The 22,641-nt window shown below is 38.5% G+C and overlaps 2 protein-coding genes across 2 annotated transcripts; one reads left to right on the top strand and one right to left on the bottom strand.

The window, feature by feature from the left end:
• Positions 1 to 4,055: 4,055 nt before the first annotated feature.
• LOC110854896 lies at positions 4,056 to 9,297 on the top strand. Its single transcript, XM_022103325.1, has 2 exons — positions 4,056 to 8,195; positions 8,263 to 9,297. The coding sequence occupies exons 1-2, from the start codon at positions 4,056 to 4,058 to the stop codon at positions 9,295 to 9,297; spliced, it is 5,175 nt and encodes a 1,724-aa protein (XP_021959017.1).
• Positions 9,298 to 17,424: 8,127 nt separating this feature from the next.
• LOC110854929 (cytochrome P450 2J6) lies at positions 17,425 to 21,779 on the bottom strand. Its single transcript, XM_022103360.2, has 8 exons — positions 21,539 to 21,779; positions 21,013 to 21,136; positions 20,796 to 20,926; positions 19,916 to 20,195; positions 18,883 to 19,053; positions 18,715 to 18,791; positions 18,437 to 18,617; positions 17,425 to 18,054 (listed from the first exon to the last, which is right to left on the bottom strand). The coding sequence occupies exons 1-8, from the start codon at positions 21,708 to 21,710 to the stop codon at positions 17,601 to 17,603; spliced, it is 1,590 nt and encodes a 529-aa protein (XP_021959052.1). The 5' UTR covers positions 21,711 to 21,779; the 3' UTR covers positions 17,425 to 17,600.
• Positions 21,780 to 22,641: the final 862 nt, after the last annotated feature.

Genomic DNA, 22,641 nt, shown 5'->3' with positions numbered 1-22,641 from the left:
ATCTCGAACGGATTTTACATTCGTGAAATAAATATAATAATCCCGATGCCTGAATAGATTTGATGATGCATCTTCAGAAATAGCTCCGGTCCAATACTCCTTGTAGTACGCTGTACATTTAAATTTGCTCGAGCTTTTTGACATCTCAGGAAACATAAATCCGTGAAAAACACACTTCCACCGGAAGCTGTCTATCTGGCGACGTGTTAGATTTTCTTCTAGTAGTAAGAAGCGTTCCTGGCCTGAATTTTTGAGGTGGTAACCTTCAACAACTATTGGTAGCCTGGGTTCGGGAATATTTAAATGTTTGTAATTTATTAAATGTATCAAACACTGGGAGAATGGGGTCAGCAGATCGTTCAGATAGGGTAAGTGGTATGGTTTTGCCGCCATTGCTTGTGAATTATTCAAATTTCTGGGAACGTTTAAGATAAGGAAAATAACGTGGAAAGCAAGGTTGAATAAATTTATCATGCTTATTTCCCCAGTTGCGAGGGCAATATATCCTTACTTCTTACATAAGTAACCTTTAGTAATGGCGTGGTAATGAAAAACTGACCACTCAGAAAATAAAAAACTACTACAAACCCGTTTAGAAAGTATTACCACATCAATACCAGTAATTCCATCGGATTTTTTACAGTGTATTTACATACCTACGTACACAAATGAAGTGTTGAACATCATTTACGTAGGAACACATTGAATTGAGATAACAACTGATCATTTAAATAGATACACACGGCATTATGATAGTGTATGAAATGACGAAATTTGGGTATATATCTCCAATGAAATCAGTTTCACGAAATTATTTCCCGTTTCAGGTCTGCGTACATATGTATTTATGTACGAAATTAATATTAATGCATGTATGTAGATCGACGTCTTTCGAACTGCAGAGTATACTATTTTACCGGATAACGGGTAATATGAATGGTCTCTGATATACATATGTATGTATCCTTCGAACGTTCCACCCTTGAAATAAGTTTGCTTCGAAAACTTAAAAAGTAGGATGAATTTCGACACTTTGTAAACCCATGCGCTAAATTATTGGTCCATTCGCAAAAATTATTATAGTTTACATAAGCGAAATGCAAATGGTTCATCGGTTCAAAGTAATGGGAAATTGGGCAAATGTTGCGACAACATCTAAGGAAAAAGGGCTTTGAGTGAAAATTTCATACTTTATTTATATCTTGTTGGAAAAACGAATACATACATATGCACATTGCTAGAAACCCTTGTAGTCACGTAATTGTAAGTATTGATTTCTCGATTTAAAGGTTTCTACATATGGCTTTGTATATAAAATTATACTTCTCCAAACATTTGCTATCGATCTAGTAAAACTTTACCATTTGGTATTATTCTAATAAAGGATTTATTAATCCTGGGGGGAGGGGGTCTACCTGCCCATTACTGACACTATTAAAAATGTAGCGAAGTCGCATATACACTATATGTATGGTGGTATTCATTTTGTGACAATTTTTCACCGAGTCATACTTTCCCACCTGGTATCTCATACATACTCTTAGAAAACTGGTATTAAAGGATTACCGACCGGAGAACACATATAACTCTACTGGCACTCGTATTTACGGGAATTACCGTTCAGTAATGCTGCAGCAATGAAAAATTTACCACTCAGGAACAATTTACTACCAATCCGGTAGGGTATTATTACCAAATCAAGACCTGAACGTAGTATCCACGTGAATGTAACAGATTTTTAACAGTGCCGACATTCCGAATCCACTTACGGGTGATCGGAAAATCTTTCGCATCTGCGGTTTAAAAATTCGATGGATCCTTGTAATAATCGAAGCTTAAGGTCATATTGGTAGTGCATACGCCACAGTTTTAACATATGTATTTTACATTGCAAGAAAATCTGAGAAAAAAGTGAAGAGGAAACTTATCATGTTACGTGTAACAATTAAGAATTTTTTGGATTCGCTTCTCTATGTGTTATTGGTATGCGCTTAATTGCAAGCTTGCCTTATATAATTTTTGTTTTAGAAAACCAATTCAAATATTCGAGTTTGCAATTTACATATAAGTATCATCATATCGATCTTATGTAAATATTTATGTCTGAGATTATTATGTCTGAGATATTATGTCTCCATATTATGTCTGAGATTATTTAATCGTGCATTCATGCATATTGCATGTTGATCAGAGATATAAAATAACAGTAATTTCGCAAAATCTACTTATCTGTTGACATATACCTAGTCGGGTACGAAATTCTTTGATAAACGTTTTTTAATGCAGAAAAATAACGGGTAAGAATTTTTAATTAAAATTTTCCACATGGATGCATAATATACTTGTGTATAATATAAAAATACTACCTTTCCAAATTTCCTCTCCTGGAGTACACACGCTTGAGAAATCTGATGGACGGCCGGTCGCTTGGAGCATGCGCGGTTTTCTGTGGAAACTTATCCCAAGCCTTGCGTAAATTTAACAAGGAAAATTAAAGAATTTGCACCAAGCAAAAATCATACATACCCCTGGCAAATAGAAAACGTCGAAGATCTCATCCCCCTAAGTCTTTGATGGTTTGAATTTGAATTAATCTCCTGGAAAAAGCGAAACCCCGTTTTTCTCTAGAAAGGGTTACAGCGCAAGCCAAGAATTACATTACCAAAGTTGCAAAACTTAGTGTAAAACCTTTGAAGTCCGGCCTATTGAAAAATAGAAACTGAATTTCTTAAAAGGTCAAGGCTCAGCCATATGATGCAAAAATTGTCCAAAATTGACTATGAGCTCATTTCATCGACTTAATTTAGTCACAAAAATGCCATCGGTAATAGCAGACCTTAATCATCTGGATTATGACTTGAGGCTTAAAATTGAGACCATGGCCTGCTCTAAAACTTCCACTGGTGCAGATGTTCTCAAATTTTGTTTCTCAACGCTTGTGACCATTTTCCGGTAGAAACCGCGCGTGCTCCAAGCGACCGGCCGTCCATCAGATTTCTCAAGCGTGTGTACTCCAGGAGAGGAAATTTGGATATTTAGTATTTTTATATTATACACAGGTATATTATGCATCCATGTGGAAAATTTTAATTAAAAATTGTTACCCGTTATTTTTCTGCATTAAAAAACGTTTATCAAAGAATTTCGTACCCGACTATGTACATATTTAAATTATAAATATTATATTCATGCACCAAGAAAATTACCATCCCATATCCTGTGGGTTGTCCACTAAATAGTTCTGAAACGTTACCCTAATTTTTCCAAATGTGTCAACTTGAATCTGCTAGAGAATTAAAGTTTTAAGTAGTTCATTTGAAGGAATCTCACATTTCCCTATAATTTTGTGTGTCGCGGTGTGGTATGATTGGGCATTTTTGGAGAGAATTTGGTCAGTTAAGAGAAAGTAACAGAGGAAGAAGGTGGTTGTATAAAGTAGTGTTAAAAAGAGGAAGAACAAAGTTAATTGTTTCTTCATTAATTGTTGTTCATTAAAAGTAGCTCATGCAAATAAATAAGTAAAACCCAGTATTAAAGTTTTCAGTAGGGTTTCTCTATCAGTTTGAGTAGGCACGAGTTATTTAAGTGACAATTAGCCACCAAGGTCTACGGTCATCTCTAGCTCACATTGGAGAAACGCTTGCGACGGGTAGTTGCTTGGACCGCCCTCATCATTTTGGAGGTCCCACCGAGACTAGAGACGACCAGAAGACAAGTGACCTGACCAGTTTGACCGGACAATAAAGCCGCTGGCGTCGACGGGAACTGGAGCAAGGACAAGGAAAGGATATCATCAAGAATTGCCTTCTTGAGGACCCCACCCTGAGTGTTCGGGGTAAAATCAGGTGATATCAAACTAGTTTTGACCTACTTGGAGGATTCAGGATTTTAATAAAAAACTGCATTTCCTCGTTGAGGCCTCGTCGTTGCCCTATCTTGTGCATGCGAGATCAGTCGAGGTTATAACGTCCAGTTTGGCGTCATAAATAGAACTGATAATTAAAATTGTCTCCCTTTGTTGGATTGTTTTTTGAGCTTCTCATCAACCAGCAAAGATGGATCGGCTGAAAAAGCAGAGGACACCCCAGCGGTCAACCATGACAAGATTGATCAACGAGTTGGACGCCGAGCTGGGGAAACAAGAACCAGATGTCAGCTTCATTTACGGCAAGATGACTGTTTTGGAGCAAGTTCGGGAAAAAGTCGCCGAGCTCGACAAAGAAATTCTGGATGCGATTCTTGATGACGAATTCGCAGAAGAAACAGCCTATGCAGATGAAAACAATAGAATTATGGAGTATATAGAAAAGCATTCCAATATCAAGGTCCGTGTTGAGATGGTATTGGCAAATGGATGTGCATCATCAACCCCACCAGCAAGTACCAATAGTTACGCCAGTGTTCACACCGATACAGATCACAAGAAGAATTACAAATTGCCGAAAATCCAGTTGAAGAAATTCAATGGAGAGTTGACAGAGTGGCTGGGCTGGTGGGCGCAATTCAAGAAAATTCATGAGGATGATGGTCTACACGATTCGGACAAATTTCAATATTTGATCCAGTGCATTCCCCAAGGAACGAGGGCGAGAGACCTGGTGGATAGCTACCCCCAGTCAGAAGAGAACTATCCCAAAGTTATCAGAGCATTACAAGATCGCTTTGGGAAGTCAAGATTATTGAAACAAGTATATGTGAGAGAGATGTTGAGGATGGTCAATGTCAACGCCAATCAAAAGGTGGAGTTGTCAAAAATGTATGACCGTCTCGAATCACAATTGAGGTCGCTCGAGAGTCTTGGATCCACATCCGATAATGCAGCAGAGTTCTTGTATCCGATGGTGGAGTCCAGCCTCCCGGAAGAAACTCTCATCGCCTGGCAAAGGAGCTCTTTCTATGGAAAAGATGGGAGTACAGCGACGCCACCGAGAACAGAATTGGATTACCTCATGGACTTCATCAAGCAAGAAGTTGAAGCCGAAGAAATGAGGAAGTTGGTGAAGATTGGATTTTCTGAGTCAAAAGAAACCAAGAAAGAAAGTCATGGGCATCGAGAAAAGAAAGCAGCGAAAGATGTCCCAACAGCCGCAAGTTTGTCGGTCAACTCGAAGATCCCGACGTGTGCATTTTGCGGCAAAAGTAACCATCCCAGCCAGGATTGTTACCGAGCCAGAACAATGAATAAAGAACAAAGAGATCAGAAAATCAAGGAGAGTCGTGCTTGCTTCTCGTGCTTGAAGCAAGGTAACATATCCAAGAATTGTAGGAGTCATGTGAGCTGCCCAATCTGCAACAGGAAACATTATGCAATTATGTGTCCAGATAAGCGAACTGAAGGAGAAATTCGAGAGTTATCGCAAGAGGTCCAAGGAATGACGCTCACCCCGACGATGATCAACTCGACCGACAGCAAGCTTATACTAATGAAAACTCTCCACGTCCGAGTCAAAGGGTTCACTGGAGAGGAACAAGTGGTCAGATTATTATTTGACGAAGGGAGTCAACGAAGCTACGTGAAGACCTCCCTCGCCATCAAGTTAAAGTGCCCCATCGTTGGACAGTTATCTCTGCAAAATACTTTATTTGGCGGACATACGATGGGAATTAAAGTGAAGAATAACCATCGAGTTATTTTAAAACAAGTTGGAGGTGCCTTTTCTCAAGAAGTAATCCTCATTAATGAAGATAAAATTTGTAGTGGATGCCCTGCTGTCCCCACTGGTCCGTGGATTTCTGAACTCGCAAGTAAGAAGATATATATTTCCGACATGTGGAGCGGATCATCAGAGATCGACATCTTAATTGGAAGTGATCTGTGGGGAAAATTGATGACTGGTAGGATGTATAAATTGAAGAATGGACTCATCGCAGTGGAATCTGTCTTTGGGTGGACATTAAGTGGAGAGGTGCCAGTTCAACCAAGCAAGAGTTATGCTGCCACCGTCATACCCATGATGACAATTGATGAGAAGTCTCTACCCAATTTGTGGAATCTTGACACAATTGGAATTAAAGATACAGCCGAGAAAATAAGTCAAGAGGAACACGACATGAAAGTGAAAAGTCTGTTCCAACAACAAATAACACGTGACGACCATGGAAGATATGAAGTTAAACTCCCATGGATTTCGAATGACATCTCCCTTCCAAGCAATCGAGGCGTGGCGGAAAAGATGCTTGTGTCGTCAACACAGAGACTGAAGAGTAAAGGCGACTACAACAAATATGACCACGTTTTCGAGGAGTGGGAGCAAGAAAGAATTATTGAGCGAGTGGAAGAGAATTGTGCAGAAAAGGATCATTTTCTCCCACATCGACCAGTTTTCAAGCCGGTGAGTGCTACGACACCCGTCCGGCCAGTTTTTGATGCAAGTTGCAAAGTAGGAAAGAATCCGTCCCTCAACCAGTGCCTGGAGAAGGGGCCGAACATGTTGGAGCTCATTCCCTCCATATTGCTGCGCTTCAGAGAGAAGAAAATTGGGATCATCTCTGACATAAGGAAAGCGTTCCAAATGGTGGGAGTGGCAAGTGAAGACCTGAACTTCCAGAAATTTCTTTGGTGGAAGGATCCGATCAATGAAATCATCAAAGAGTATCGACACACCCGAGTGGTATTTGGCCTAAACTGTAGCCCATTTATCTTGGCAGCCGTGTTGGAACATCATCTGAGTCAAGTTGAACCAGATTTCAAAACCGTGGCAGAGCTGCTCAAGAAATCCTTGTATGTCGACAACTGTGTGGTATCGCTCGACACTGATGAAGAATATGAAGAGTTCAGGCAGAAGTCCATTACATTATTAGCCGAGGCGAAAATGGACCTGCGCCAGTGGGAGCGAAGCAATGACTTGAATAATGTGACCACGACAGTATTAGGAATGAAATGGGACAAGTCTGAAGATAAGTTGTTCTGTCAAATGCCGAAAACACTTGAAGACGATCTGGTAGTTACCAAGAGAAGTGTACTATCATTGGTATCGCAAATATTCGACCCGTTGGGAATATTGTCGCCAGCCCTCCTCCAGCCCAAGTTGATGCTGCAGGAATCGTGGGCAATGGATTTAGAATGGGACGAGCCCTGGAATCAAAATCAAGTTAAGAAGTTTATGGAATGGTGGGAGGAACTGGGCGAATTGGGCAAGATTCAAGTTCCAAGACAAGCATTCGGCCCACACCCACCTGATAAGATTCAGCTTCACATCTTTACCGACGCGAGTGTGCAGGCTTACGCAGCCGTCGTGTTTGTTCGAGTCAAGAGTGGAAGCAAAGTGACCGTGCAATTGTTGATGTCAAAGTCACGAGTGTCACCTCTGGACAATAAGAAGGCCAAGAAGTTGACCATACCGAGAGCAGAATTACTTGGTGGGTTAATTGGATCAAGATTAGGACAAACAATTAAGGAAGCGCTGTCCATGGAGAAAGTTGAGTGTCACTACTGGACCGACTCAACAACTGTTTTAGCATGGATTAAGCGAAACGAAAATTACGGGACTTTTGTTGGAAATCGAGTCCGTGAAATAAACAAATTAACAAGACCAGAGCAGTGGAGGCACGTGCCAGGTATAATGAACCCAGCAGATCTTCCGTCCCGAGGGTGCTCTCCTTCCGCTTTATTGGAAACCAAATGGTGGGAGGGACCCAGATGGCTATACGAGGATGAGAAGAAGTGGCCTCAACAAAATTTGAAATATGACGAAGATGAAGTGGCGAAGGAGCTGAAGAAGTGTGAAATCATGATGGTGACCACTGTCGACCCCAGTTCCCCAAGATTCTCCACATATTTGAAGAACATTCGTGTAGCTGGTTGGATAAGACGATTCATTAACAATGCGAGAAATAAGAAAGAGAATCGTTCAACCAGCATATATCTCATCATGAGTGAAATGAGAGCTGCAGAATTGGACGTCGTGAGAAGCATTCAACAACGACATTACAACATAAAGTCACCAGTGATGGGGAATATTCAAGTCGAGATTCAAGATGATGGATTATGGCATGTCAAGACAAGATTGACCTACAAGGAAGACTCAATATTATTTCGGAGCCCAATTTTGTTGCCAAATTCTGACCCAATTACTCATCAATTAATTATGTATATCCATATGAGTAATTGTCATGCTGGGACTCAGTTTGTTCTTGGGAAGTTACGCGAGCGATACTGGATCCCAAGTGGAAGGAAAACAGTAGGTTCTCGCGAAGTGCGTCGTGTGTCGTCGTCATACTGCCAAGCATATGACGTGTGAACCAGCCCCCCTTCCTCAAAAGCGGATCGATCTTCAGTATGCATTTCAAACTACGGGAGTCGACCTCGCAGGACCATTAGTGATGAAGGGAGGGAAGAAACTTTGGATTGTTTTATATACCTGTGCTGTCTATCGCGGTATATATTTGGACATCGTAGACTCGCTCAGCAGTGAAGATTTTTTGGATTCTTTGGAGAAATTTTGCTGTCTGATTGGGCGACCTTCAAACATCTTCAGCGATAACGGAACCGATTTTGTTGGCGCCGTCAATTTAATGAAGAAGCTGAATTGGATCAAATTGGAAGAATTATTGCAAGTCAAGAAAATCAACTGGACTCTAAATCCTCCCAGTTCACCGTGGTGGGGAGGGTGGTGGGAACGGCTTGTTCGAAGTGTAAAAGAATTGCTGAGAAGAATGTTGGGAACGGCGAAGCTGACCAGGAAGGAGTTGGAAAGTTGTATGGCGTCTATCTCATACACCATCAACAATCGACCGTTGACCACATTAACGGAAGACGACGAGGCTCTCATTCCTCTAACTCCAGCCATGTTTATGAAAGACTTACCAGTCGCCGGTCTACCAGAACATGACCTGATTGTCGGACGGACGATTGGAGAAAGTTATAAGAAGATTCAAAATTTGAAGCGAGCCTTGAGGGAAAGATTTCGCAAAGAATATCTTGCCAACCTAGTCCAACACCGAAGCGAGAAGAAGACGCCTACGCCTGAGGTCGGTGACGTCGTGCTGGTGGGGCAGGATAACAAGAAGAGGTTCGAGTGGCCACTCGGGCGGATATTGGAAGTCTATCCAGGTAGAGATGGAAATGTCCGAGTTGCCAAAGTCAAGACCAAGTTGGGGTCATTATTGAGACCGCTCCAGCGTCTCTACCCATTGGAAGTACCCCACCCTAAATCAATTGAAGTCACACAAGCGATCAAAGATAACGCTAAAGAGAGTACCAAGCAAGAAGAATTAAATGAAGGAGATCACGTCTACAAAACCAGGAGCGGACGTGAAATCGCCATACCAAGCCGCTATGGAAGTTGGAATAAATAGTTTTATTTTATGAGTTTATGAATTTAGTTGTAATTGTTCTTTTACTCATGTTACTTGTAAAAGAGGTGGGAGAATGAAGGAATCTCACATTTCCCTATAATTTTGTATGTCGCGGTGTGGTATGATTGGGCATTTTTGGAGAGAATTTGGTCAGTTAAGAGAAAGTAACAGAGGAAGAAGGTGGTTGTATAAAGTAGTGTTAAAAAGAGGAAGAACAAAGTTAATTGTTTCTTCATTAATTGTTGTTCATTAAAAGTAGCTCATGCAAATAAATAAGTAAAACCCAGTATTAAAGTTTTCAGTAGGGTTTCTTTATCAGTTTGAGCAGGCACGAGTTATTTAAGTGACAATTAGCCACCAAGGTCTACGGTCATCTCTAGCTCACATTGGAGAAACGCTTGCGACGGGTAGTTGCTTGGACCGCTCTCATCATCATTCAATTCAACTTCATTCATTCATTTATTCAAGTTTATTCAAGATCCTCAAGCAGATATGTGGGTTGAGACGCTTAAAAAACTTATTAATCTTCGGCATAAGGGAATCAACGACAGTGGGAGTGACAGGGAGACTGATTTAGCAGAACAGGCGGCGTAACACTGCATCCACTCAAGAATTACGAATTTCTTGGAATAGATTTCTTCTCCCAGCCTTTTTTTATTTGTTTAATTGGAAACTTAAATTCCAATACCACGCATTTGAAAAGGTTTAAATACAATTTTTCAGAGAACACAAATTCAAATATGTATTGGAGTATTTATGTATTTATGTAATTAATGGGTATCTTCATATCCGATGTAAATACCTCTCAGTAATCATCCATGTTTGTAAGAAATGAAGGACAGTAATTACGTGCAAATTGGAAAAAATACTTATTTATGTACATACATAATTGGTAACATATAGGTATTTGCATACACAAATAATAATTTATTTATACAAGATAATTAAACCTGAATCCTGCGGGTTGTGCACTTAATATTCTGTAACGTTATGTGCAAGTTTGATACCAATGTATTGATCTTCAGAAATTTATTCTACGTGGACAAATACGTATTTCTTTATTAACTAGGCACGTGTATAACTTTCAGGCCAAGCTTGCATATCTTCAACATAGCATTTATGAGTATCATCATATCGATGTTATATAAATATCTATATCTCTGTAGTCTTGCATTCATGCATATTGTATTATGTTAATCAGATATATAATAACGGTAATTTCAGTATGTAATATTATATAATATATTATATAATAACAGTAATAGTGGGACAATAGAGGCGTCATTGGCCCCTGACCGAAAGAGGTAAGATTTTATGCCTCACGAACACACTCTAAATAAAATCATTACCAAATCATTACCCAAATGCACACGTATATGACTCTGCAGAAACGGTAATAATAACCACCGGCTGGTAAAGAAATTGATTGAACCCGAAGTGGTAATAAAGAACACTTTTTGGGATAAAATTAATACCATGATGTATGACAGATGTACTACAACATGTAGTAAAATGTCAACCGCCTGGTAATAAAGCATACCACTTTGTACACGGTGTGCTATTTATACCGGTATTAATGTTTTTCATATGCATACCCCATTATTACCAAATGTTGTGCAGATTTCCACCGAAAAGAATAGATTTTTTGTTTTTGTTTACAATAATCTTTCAATCAATTATATTTATTGTAAAATAGTTTTGAAACATACATAATTATAAAATTTAAGTATAATGCAAACTATGGAATTACACACACACACATGTATACATATTTACACGAAGTTGAAATCTGCTCCGATTTCCAACTTAAATTTTTGCTTCACTGAAAAAATAACCGCATAAGATTATTATTAACTCTTTCCTATTATTATGATGGTGCTCGATCACCATCTTGATAAGGCACCTACATACATATGATAATTTGATACTTACCTGTTTCAACAATTCTATATAATTCTCAGAAGTTTTTATCAGTTTTTTCACTGATAAAAACTTCTGGACAGAATGGATTAATTTCGCCATGTTGACTTGAGTTGAGCTGAGCGGAAACTAAAACTGACAAATGCGCCACTGTTTAGCGTCTCACAATTTTCACCAAATGTATTAAAATTCTTACCTCCATGGTAATAAACTACACCAAAATGTAGATCTCATTAGCACCAATTTGTACTGCGCTTTACTAAAATTATGGTAAAGAGTGTTATCTAAATTTGCAGGATATAATTACCGACTCGTAGGAATTTATTACCAAAATTATAAAGCTAACTTAAAACATTGCGGTGGATGGCCAGTTACCCGTTTGGTATTGATACGGTAATAACCCCGTATAATTTTTGTAGGACGCGTAATTACCAACAGCTCGGTAAAGACGCTTATTAAGAATTCTTTACCAAGTTGCTAAGAGTGCACCATAATTGTACAACATTGGTATATTTTGGTATAATGTTAAATCGGATTAGGGTGTTAAAGTCCTAAGACATTTAAATATTTCATAAACCTCAACAATTCAAATCGTTGTAGCGATATCATGGAGAATTGATATTTTAAACAAGAAAGGGATCTTGTAGGTATATTCAATATAAATGGAAGGAATCCCAAATATTATTGCAATTCTGTTATTCCCTTATCTTCAGTGTACAGCCATTATTCTACCAGCTGTCCTCCCAGTATTTGACATATTGATAGATGAATTGGATTCTCATTGTGTAATTCAAATATTTCATGATGGACCGAACAGTAGTATTGATTGGTTTAATGTCAAGTTACCCGCTAAAATTGTGGACATGTCACAACATGATTTACGGGATGGGTACGCACCGCTGCAAATTGGCATTCATAAATCACGAGTGGCCTCGTATTGCAAACTTGTCATATTAATGTCAAGTCCTTATCTCGGGTTTGACAAGCCGATTTTGGTAGCCGAATTGGACTTGAGTGAATGGATTGAAGTCGCAGTGCATACTATGTTTTACATAGACAGCGGATACCGAATAATCACTGGTTTGCGATTGAACGATCCTATTTTGACATTTGTTACGACACAAGCTAACATAAAGAGACTAGGACAAGTTTATTTTAGAGGAAATAAATGTTTTAAAATATCCGTAGTTTTCATTAAGCCAGAAAATCAATATGAAGTGTGCGCTTGGTCGTATAATAAACGGTGGATCGATGATATACCTATGTCCAACCTCAACGAACATTTGCACTGTGTATCACAAAGATCCGAAAACCTAGACAGAAAAGTGTTTGATATTACCCGTAATGTTAAAATATTTCCTCAGCCATGGTGCTACGAAGGGCAACACCAAGCCGAAGGTACCGAAGTAAGGTTTGATGGTGAACCGCGAGGAACAAAAAATCATTTTGACACCAAGGATAACAATACTCATATCAAAAATGTTTTGGAAATTGTATTCTTTGCGGCAAATGAGACTCTAGAATATAAAACAAAGTGTGTTTCTTTCCAATCTACACTGGTTATTGAAAAATTTCCCGGAGAAATTTACAAAAGCGTTACCGCAATTTTTACAGAGACCTCAGGATACGAATTTTTAACCTGCCATCGAGATGGGTATATCACATTCAAATTGTACATTACACCGTTCAAACCATGGGCATGGGCTTCGTTATTCATCTCACTGATATCAATTATTGTAACAACAACAATCTACAAATACTTCACGAATTTCAGAACAATCCCATTCGCACCCTGGCTCTTCGTTCTTGCCAACATTTTTGAAGAGTGTGGTCACCTACCTATAAAGATAGAAAATCACCGTTTCTTCCGCATAATTCTCGGCTCGTGGTGTACGATGTCTGTAATTATTACAAATTGCTACAATGGGATCCTGATATCCGAACTTAACTTGCCTATGAATACTATACGGCTGGAACATTTTGACCATCTGATCTGCGAGACAATGGAGAAGAGCGCTATATCAAAAATACCACAAATTGCTCTAAACTACAACATACGATATAAAAATCATACAGCTCTACTTGACCAGAAAGAGGTCAGCCAAAAGGCGGGATATGACCGTTTTGCATGGTACCTTTTCGTATTGAGCCTCCTAGACTTGAATTACATGAATGCAACTGATTTTTTTCCGGAATGGGAACCAACGCGTTCTGGAATTAGCAAACCCATTCAAATCAGAGAAATGCTTTCACTTGCTTTCCTTGCCGCGTGAATATGTCTCAGGGTGTGCACATTTTCCCGAATTCCTGGAATATGCTTTCTTTTCTTTACGGGGTGAGATTAAGCTAGGGATGAACATCAGTTCTGTGAGTACAATGGCCCTGCAATTATTAAATTTATTGGACCCACGCCATACACACCATCCAAGGGGTTTTCAATATTCTAACCAGAGTCAGACGTTGATCCAAGTGCAAAATAATGTAGAAAGTGAGTTAGTGGAATGTGGAAAGTCAATCTTCTTCGCAAAATCGGCCGCCATCGATGCCGAACTACAATTCTTGGCTAGAAATTATCCAACCAGAAAATTTTATAAGGGGAAAGAAATCTTGGCGAAGGTTTCATTCGGTTGGAAGTTTTATGATGAAGGTATGTCCAAGGTGCCAAAATATTTTAAATACTTGATGGAAAATGGAATATACCTAAGATTGCGGAAAGAGCAAGTGTACCAGAAATATTTACATCGAAAACCTGCAAAGTTACTTGAAACTGAACCATTGACGAAGGCGGTTGGATTAAATGCAGCAATCTTAACGCTATTTATTTTATGCTGGGGGACACTTTTGGGAGCTTGTGTTGTTTTTATCGCTGAGATACGTCGCAAGATTTATACGTTGATCGAACGTGTGCTGAGGAACTCGTTGCATTACATTTATGATAAATGTTCCTTAATCTGCGCCAGAAAAAGTTGCACCAAAATATCATCATGGGATTGATCCTGGTTGCACGAACCGTTTAGAACAATGATAAATATGATTGATTGATTGATTGATTGATTGAAGTTTTTATTAATGGTGTCGTACGAGCGTCAGCACTGGACACCCAGCGACAATCTCAAAAAAAATTTGAACTAATACAATGTTCTATAACTATAAACTAAATAATACATACAGTTGCTTTTACACTGTTTCACGAAGACTTAAAATATAATCTTTAACAGAGTCACAAAACGTTGAGTAAGTCATGTCTTTGAATGTCCAGGTTTTTGGGAGGGCATTCCATAATTTGTAGGTGCGATATGTGAGGGCCCGCTTACGGGACTCAGTCCTGTGCACAATAGGGTCAAGCTTCGGCATGGATAAATTCGAGGAAACTCTACTGTCGGAAAAAGAAAGCTTGCCTGGAGACCATCTCTTATAAGCATTTTTAAGAGTTACAAACTTCAGTCTCTCACTTAATGTCAAAAAGTTACAGTCGTCACGAATCCGTGTCATTTCAGCCGAGTTGCGAATGCTCGAGAAGGAAATACTTGTACTCTTTTTTGTTTTCTTAGCAACTCTCGAGTAAAAATAAATACATAGGTATTTATCGATTTTTGCTTGTAAGGTGTCAAGTTTAGTGTCATTATGTATGGCCCAAATGTCAAGGCAGTAATCAGTCAAAGAGTGTAGGTGTGTATTAACCATGGCTTTTAAGGCCTGCAGATTTAAGTATCTCTTGACACCATATAGGAATTTAACTCTACCGCACAATTTCTTGTAAATTGAGTCAAAATGTAAGTTAAAGTTCAGCGCTGGGTCGAGTAGAATGCCGAGATACTTAAAGCTATTGACCCGTTCAATTGTATGGTTTTGTACAATAAATGGGGTAATATTAGTTGGTACCGAGTCGTGTTCTTTACAAAATATCATGAACTTGGTTTTGTCAAAGTTTACATACATTTTGTTAGCATCAAACCAGGTACACATTTTATCGAAGCAGGCTACTAACGAGGATTTTATAATTTCGGTGTCACATCCATGGGTATAGATTACGATGTCGTCAGAATACATTAAAAATTGTATATCTATAATTTCAGAAATGTCATCAAGAAATAAACAAAAAATGAGACTCCCGAGAATCGAGCCTTGTCCAGAACCTGCATACATTTTATAATATTTCTCACCATCAATAAATATATACGATCTACCATTCAGTGATTCAAAAATTAGCCTAACTAAGTGAGGGTTTACATGAAATCTGAAATAGTTAGATAGAGTCTTGCGATATAAATACTTGTTTGATTACCTTGTACCTAAATAAATATGTTCATGTCTTAAATATTTACTGTGCTCAGCCTTTAATGAAAAACTGCTTACAACCCACTATCTCAATAAGTAATTTAGCTGTGAGTGATTTATGCATAATTGTTCAGGTGAAATTTAAAGTCTTGATCATAGAATACGATGTTTAATGTCTGGTGCACTTACATATTAATGCAAATAAAATATTTATACTGTAAGAGAAATTTACGAGAAAAATTTATTACTCTGGGTTGGTAGTATGTATCATTGGATACATGGTCAGCCATTGACGCAAAACTTATAACTATAAATTTTCACTTCAAATTTTGTTAAGTGTGTATCATTTTAAGGGTGGTTCAAAACCAAGAACCCACCTTTTGGATAACATAATTTACATAATCGTGTATATATGGACGTTTCTATAAATTGTGTATAACTCATTCTGAACTAAGGCATGTCCCAGGTTTGGTTAGACAGTTCTATTATATAGTTTGCTGAGCAATTAGTGGATATTGTTGCTTAGCTATCTTAGTTTCTTGAAACGCAATTTCAAGGGCTTCCAGCAGGTGTAACGCATTTTTTATTAAAATGATGAAATTCAATAGAAATCGGGGTCAAAGTGAAAACCTCGCGAATCGAGTTTTTCACAAGTACAAAATTGTCGCTTGACGTGACTTAAAAATGACGTGGCAGTACTTCAACGCGGAAAGGTGTCACAAAACGGTAATCTACCTTTATATTTCGAAGTATGAGCATGCCAAAAAGGGCACTTTTTAGAAATTTCCAGGCCACCTCTGTTCATAGCCATCTATCGAAACTCGAAAAACGTAAACACACTTTTCAGCACTACTCCTTCCACGTAAATTCGTGGCGCTACTCGGGTACTGCCAATTTCAAAGTGCTTGTTCCACAACATTGAAGTTCATAAATTGAGGACTACGAAAAAACCTAATTCAAGTTTCCCAAAGTACGTTAATGACTAAAAAAGGAGAGTGCAAAAAAATTATAAAAAAGAGCGTCTATAAATGTCATTAAAAATTATCGATATTTATGATGAAAACTACGGCAAAGTTGATCTATCAGAGACACCGGAATTGAAATTTTTTCACTCCCCTAACTCCCCTGATGTGGAATATCAACGTGAGTTTAAAGTGAAAACCAAATTCCTTATGAAATTCCTCGTTTGGCTGGGGCCGGTCGGTTTTGGCAACATTTCGCCACCTTATATTTAAAAATTTATCAGAAATACAAAAGCTAATAAAAATGAATTTTTGAAAGTGTCACAGCTCTGGATAAGGAAACTTCATAATCTGAACGAAATTTGATTTTGGCCGGACCTCGCAACCTTCCATTTCGCTAAAATTTTAACCGCGTACTTTCGGGCTGAACGAGTCGATTTTGTCCTCGAAAAAGACAACGCTTCAAATGCCCCTTAATTGCAACGAATCAAAAAAAATTATACCTTTTACGAAACAAGATACTCTAACCTAAAGTCCAATGCGAAAAAGCTGGAAGAATTCAAACGCGAATGGCGAAAAATCAGCCAGTACATTTAGCAAACGAGTGAAAATCACAAATTCGTGGGTTGTTGCGAAAATTCGTATTGGTGGTAAGGAATGGAATAATAAAAATCCTCAGTGACCAAAACTGGTTGGTATGATTACCACCTACCCTGCACTGAAGACTTTATAAAAATATTTTAACCAGGTCGAACTACACAGGTCATGGATCATTGTCTAACTTTCCCTGGGACACGGTATATTGGCTCCCATGCGTGCGAGAAAAACAAGTTCAGTTACCGTTATTTAGCCATGGCAATTTTTGTCATAATTTCAGGTTTATGTGTTGATTAAATTCCGATCGAGTATATAGAAATAAAAAGGGGACCGAATAGTATTTAAACAATAAAGTCAATCAATCATTGAATCAAACGTTTAGTCGGCACCAGTAATTATATTTCTCGAACAATGAGAATTATTTACATAAATGGTAAGTATTTGAAGACAAATAATTTTTCGAAATCGAATTATAATTCACAGAAAAAATGAAAAATTTAAGTACAGTGAAGTCTGGGGTTATCCTTCCACCTGAATATGTACTAATCAAGCTAACCTGTCCTTCAGGACGATCTTGTAAGGTTGCGGGGTCAACAGAAATGACGCAGACGTCTTCAAGCCTGGATTCGCGTTCGAATCGGTGGGGTCAAACTTGACAAAGAATCGTTGAAAGATATTCGCCGTGTAGAGAAAGAGCGTATCTCGCGCCAAAGTTTCGCCCGCGCATTGTCGTCGCCCAATCGAGAATGGCATGAGGGCCTCGTGTTTCTTAAACGTTTTTCCATCCGGGCTTAAAAATCGTTCAGGTTTGAAGCTTTGTGGATCCGTAAAGATTTTGGGGTTGAAATGGATTCCGTACAAGTTGGGAAAGATTGCGGTCCCCTTTGGGAAGGCATATCCTTTGTAAACCACGTCGAAAAGGGCGCGATGTGCGACACCGGCGGGAACGATGGAGGAGAAGCGGAGCGCCTCGGCGATGAAGGCTTCGACATAGGGGAGACTAAAAAATGCGAAGAAGGCAAACATTAAGAAAAAACAAATCACTGAGCGTATGTACTCACGCATCAACTTTATCTCGAAAATTGAGCACAGTGGCGCAAATTGCGAGGTTTTGTAACATTTACTCTAGAACTCGCAAAAATTTTGCTGGGAAGCCAAACGATTTTTTGCAAATTTACCCATAAATTGGGCATGTTTGTAAATCGCACGTCAAATTTTAACGCACCTGTTTGCAAAATTTTAGAAATTATATTTTGCAAAATTCTTTCCTAACATAATTTTTTTTAGCTTCGTAAGTTTTCTAAATGAATTGTGACGCACAATATATATCCGTGAGTGTACGCTCGTAACAAATAAAAATCGGGATTTTCGAAATTATTAACCTCGGCCTGTCCGACAATCCGCAAAGTCTCGACGTTCCCACCATGTCGTCGATTTCTTTCTGCATTTTCTTCTGCACTTCGGGAAACGTGGCCATGTAGAGGAATATCCAAGACAGAGTGGTGGACGAGGTTTCTGTCCCAGCTTCAAATAAATCCTTGACGACGGTGATTAATTGACGCTCTTAGAAAGTTAAATTAAGGGATTTTCAAAAACCGAAATTTCCGATATCTATTACCGTAAAATAATACTTTAAAGTTGAAGTATTTAGAATATGTACCTCCAAAATCCTTGTAGAATGCGGAGTCAGAGTCCTTACATGATTTAACCTCTTTAAGAAAAACGTCGATAAAATCTCTGAAAAAATGAGTCATTTAAATTTCCAATTGATATTCGTTTTTTTCGGGAATTTGATTTGATAATCATGGTCGGAAATTAAAATTCCCACCTTGCATAATCCGCCGAATAAGTTTCCTTATGTTCCTCCACCGCCCGGGTGAATACGACTCGCATTTTGTCGACGTAATTTCGAAACGAGGTGAACCCTTTGTACCCTAGTTTTTCCAACCAGGGGAACAGAAAGACTATTGCGCCATCCGAGGCGGCTTCTTCCATCGCCCTAAAATACATAAATATAAATTATTGAATTTACAGAGTTTGCCAAAACGTGTGGAAACATGTCACTATTAGAAATTTGGTGCAAGCAAATTCTCGGTATTAGAGTTGCTACTGGTTGGTATATATTAAAATTATGCTACCGATGTTACAAAGCTTAACCGATATCGAAGTATTACCACTTTGGTAGAGTCATCTATGCATATCGCTTATTTTTTTAGTACTGGATTTTTAAGAGAGTGCATTTCGCGTTTTTTAAAAACTATAGGGATTTTTTTAAACTTGAGATAAATACAAGAACGGCTAGTGAAATATCATTAGGTAAACATTAATTTGGTAATTAGGTAGGATTTACAAAATTTAAAATTTCGAAATAAAAATAATCTATTTATGTAGGTTTGCACAAACTATGCAGAATTATCTTTAAAGAACTAAAAATTAAAAATATATAAATTTAGTGCAATAGAAGTCCAAAGATTCAAAGGATTTCTCCTAACAAATTAATAAATTATTAAGTAGCTTCAGCTACTTTATTCGATAACTTTGTACGTCTGTCTGTCTTTCTGTCCGTCTGTCAACAAGATAAAGGGAGAGCGGATCGAGATAATCGAAATCGGTTTGCGGTATCATACACATGACCCCAGGGGGATGATGCTATCCACCTTTGGGATTAATCGGACCACCCCCACCGGAGTCAGGGGGTGTGGTAGGGGCAAAATGAGATTCTTACTGAAACCGGATCCATTGATTAAATACAGCGAAATAAAGTGTATTGGGAATGGTTGGGGTGAAGTGAGACTGAAGCTACTATCTTATGTGCGTTTGCTACGGTTTATTCCTCAATTTAACTTGACAGATCCACTTACTTTGTGAGGTCGTGCGACAACGCTAATATTCTTGGGTCGTCGTGTTTGTACCGGTTGCCAGAAATGACCATCCATAACGAGTTGACCACGGCGATGGTCATCTTGGCCTTAATGTCAGTGAGGGGTTTGCCCTCGTTGGACTTCATCCAGTCCAATACCTCCTTAAGTTCCTCCATGATTAAGCCCTCCATCGTGCTCTTGCCGAATCCAAAGTCTCGCAGTTGGCGGAGCGTGAATCTTCTAATGTCCTCCCAGTCCTTCCCTTCCGTGTTTATGACTCCTGAAAATTATACGTGGAAAAACTTGAAATTGTGCCAATAATGTTTAGATTTCATTTCATACATACATTTTTAGAATATCCATAAATTGTTTCACACAAAAATCGCAATTTCACAAAATTTCTAGATCCCCCTGCCCGATTATCATGGGAATGTTTTAATTAGAGCTTTAGACCCCTTCACCCTTTTCGCGTGACATAATCTATGGATGGTCCCGTATTCAGCAAACTTTTGTGAAACTCCACAGTTTCAATGTTTGCAAATTCAAATATTGCGATTTTATTTAATTATGTACTGCAAACATCGCGATTTACATATGTACTAGACTCCCCATTTACCATGATAGGCACGTTTTCGCTGGAGCATTAGCCCCCCCCCCTTCCTACATCTCGCAATATACAATTTATGAACGATCCCTATTTTAAAATTGCAATGGTTTCTTAAAATGTTGAGAATAAGCATTTCGTGTAAAATTTAACATCTCGAAATTTAAGCGTAATATGTACATTATGAATGTAACCAATGAAAACGAATAATCATAATTCATGTATCGAAGTATGTAATTTATAATGTTTATTTTTAGTTTTAGAAATTTGACTCACCATGAACTTTTCCGGAAGTTGGATAAAATTCATTAAACGGGACATCATCCCCGACATTAAACCTCCCTGCGAAAGCTGGTTCTTGCGAAAACATTTCCTTCACCATTTTGGGATCAGAGACAACATAAGTGCTGAAAATTTGTTAATTATATGGCTAAAATTAGTACATTTTTTAATTCTAAAAAAACGAAAATTCAAGACATAAAATTCAGTTTACGGAGTTCCGAAGATCGTGACGGAGAAAATATCGCCGTATTTCTGGGCCCACTTGTCGTACTGGAGGAATGGGCTGGTTTTGTCGAGTTGTAACATGTTTCCGAACAATGGGAGACCCCACGGGCCTGAAATTGAGAGAAATTCAATTCACGCTTACATATGTGTGTAAATGCATAAACGTTGTAAATTTCAACACTAAAAATTGGGACAAAAGTCCTTAAATTTTCCTGAATTAAAAATTTGCTCGTGTTCCATATAAATAAATCCTGCTAGATAAGTTCTCAGATTTTTTGTGTCCAGTTGTTTAACAAATCGTACCGCTTACAAAATTACTAAAAATTGCGAAATTAAAACATTCTTATTTTCAATTTGGAAAAAAATTAATGTGCTGAATTTGCGAGTTGATTCATGTCAATTAAAACTTTTTATTTAAGAATGTTGATAGGAGAAGTATTTAAATAAATGCTGGAATTTTGAAATAGTCTCAAAATCAATGTAAATTCCCGATTTTTTAATTACATACTGACCTGATGGGATTTTTCCATCAAGTTTCCCCTTATTTTTCCTCCTCGAAATAAAAACATAGTATAAACTGGCCCCCACCACGAGGGCGATTAAAATTGGTAGCGACACGACCATTTTTATTATAAGCTCGACCAAATATTTCGTTATGACCCAGGTTTTTGAGACTGTAACCATTTAAATAAACTTGCAGTTGGCCTGGCAACCGAACGCATGCACGAGATTGGGACGATTACTCACAGATTAAGTATTACAACAACACACAGCTTCATTCATCGCGTGCATATGTATGCATGGACACAATGGACAATCAGGGGCCGCACAACTGTGGGGACATGGGGTCCATTCGTCCATACCGAAATGTTTCATTTTTACGTGTACATGTGTAAATTCCGTCACTTCTGGTGTCACACTCATCAAAGTAATGATACCGTTTCAGTGGCCGCGGAAGCTGTGAGGACACATTGGAGGATAGGAAGGGTAGGGAATGGTTTGTCCAAAATTGGCGGATGATGGGGACATCGGACAACTGTTGGGACTTTGTCCCTCTGTCCCCCACGCTTCCGCGGCCAATTATATTTATTTAACGCTACTCTGGATTTAGTCTAAATCTGGAGTAACGTTGAGTACATAGATAAAGAGCAATGTCTACTCTAGATTTTGTATATATAGATAGTTTAATTAATTTAGAAGTTAGAGTGCATTTACATTTAGAAAGGGTCAAATTATTATTGACAATGTGTATGCTTACTATTACAGTGTGCATCCCTTGGTTCCGCCGTCACTGCGCTTTGTATACAAAAAACTACCTGATTTTCCACTGTCCTACCTATGTACCTACCAATGTTATTTATCAATCGTAGATTAGTTTGTACATACACATTTACAAGCACTCTTGGTAGATATCTACCTCATCATGCTAACCCTGACCAGCACGAGTTGCCCGTAGATAAGGATGAATTGCATTTGCTTAATTTGCATATTGCGCTGGCACGACCCATCTGCCCAGTTACCTTTCCACGGCCGTGGAAGGTAACTGGGCAGATGGTTCGGCTCCAGTGCAGTGCACAGAGACAAGTAAATTTGTGCAAATTTTTGCAAATTATTT

The sequence above is a fragment of the Folsomia candida genome, unplaced genomic scaffold, assembly GCF_002217175.1.
Source record: "Folsomia candida strain VU population unplaced genomic scaffold, ASM221717v1 Fcan01_Sc011, whole genome shotgun sequence".
Taxonomy (NCBI): Eukaryota; Metazoa; Arthropoda; class Collembola; order Entomobryomorpha; family Isotomidae; genus Folsomia; species Folsomia candida.
The sequence above is the reverse complement of the archived record's forward strand: the minus strand, read 5'-3'. Positions and strand labels throughout refer to the sequence as shown.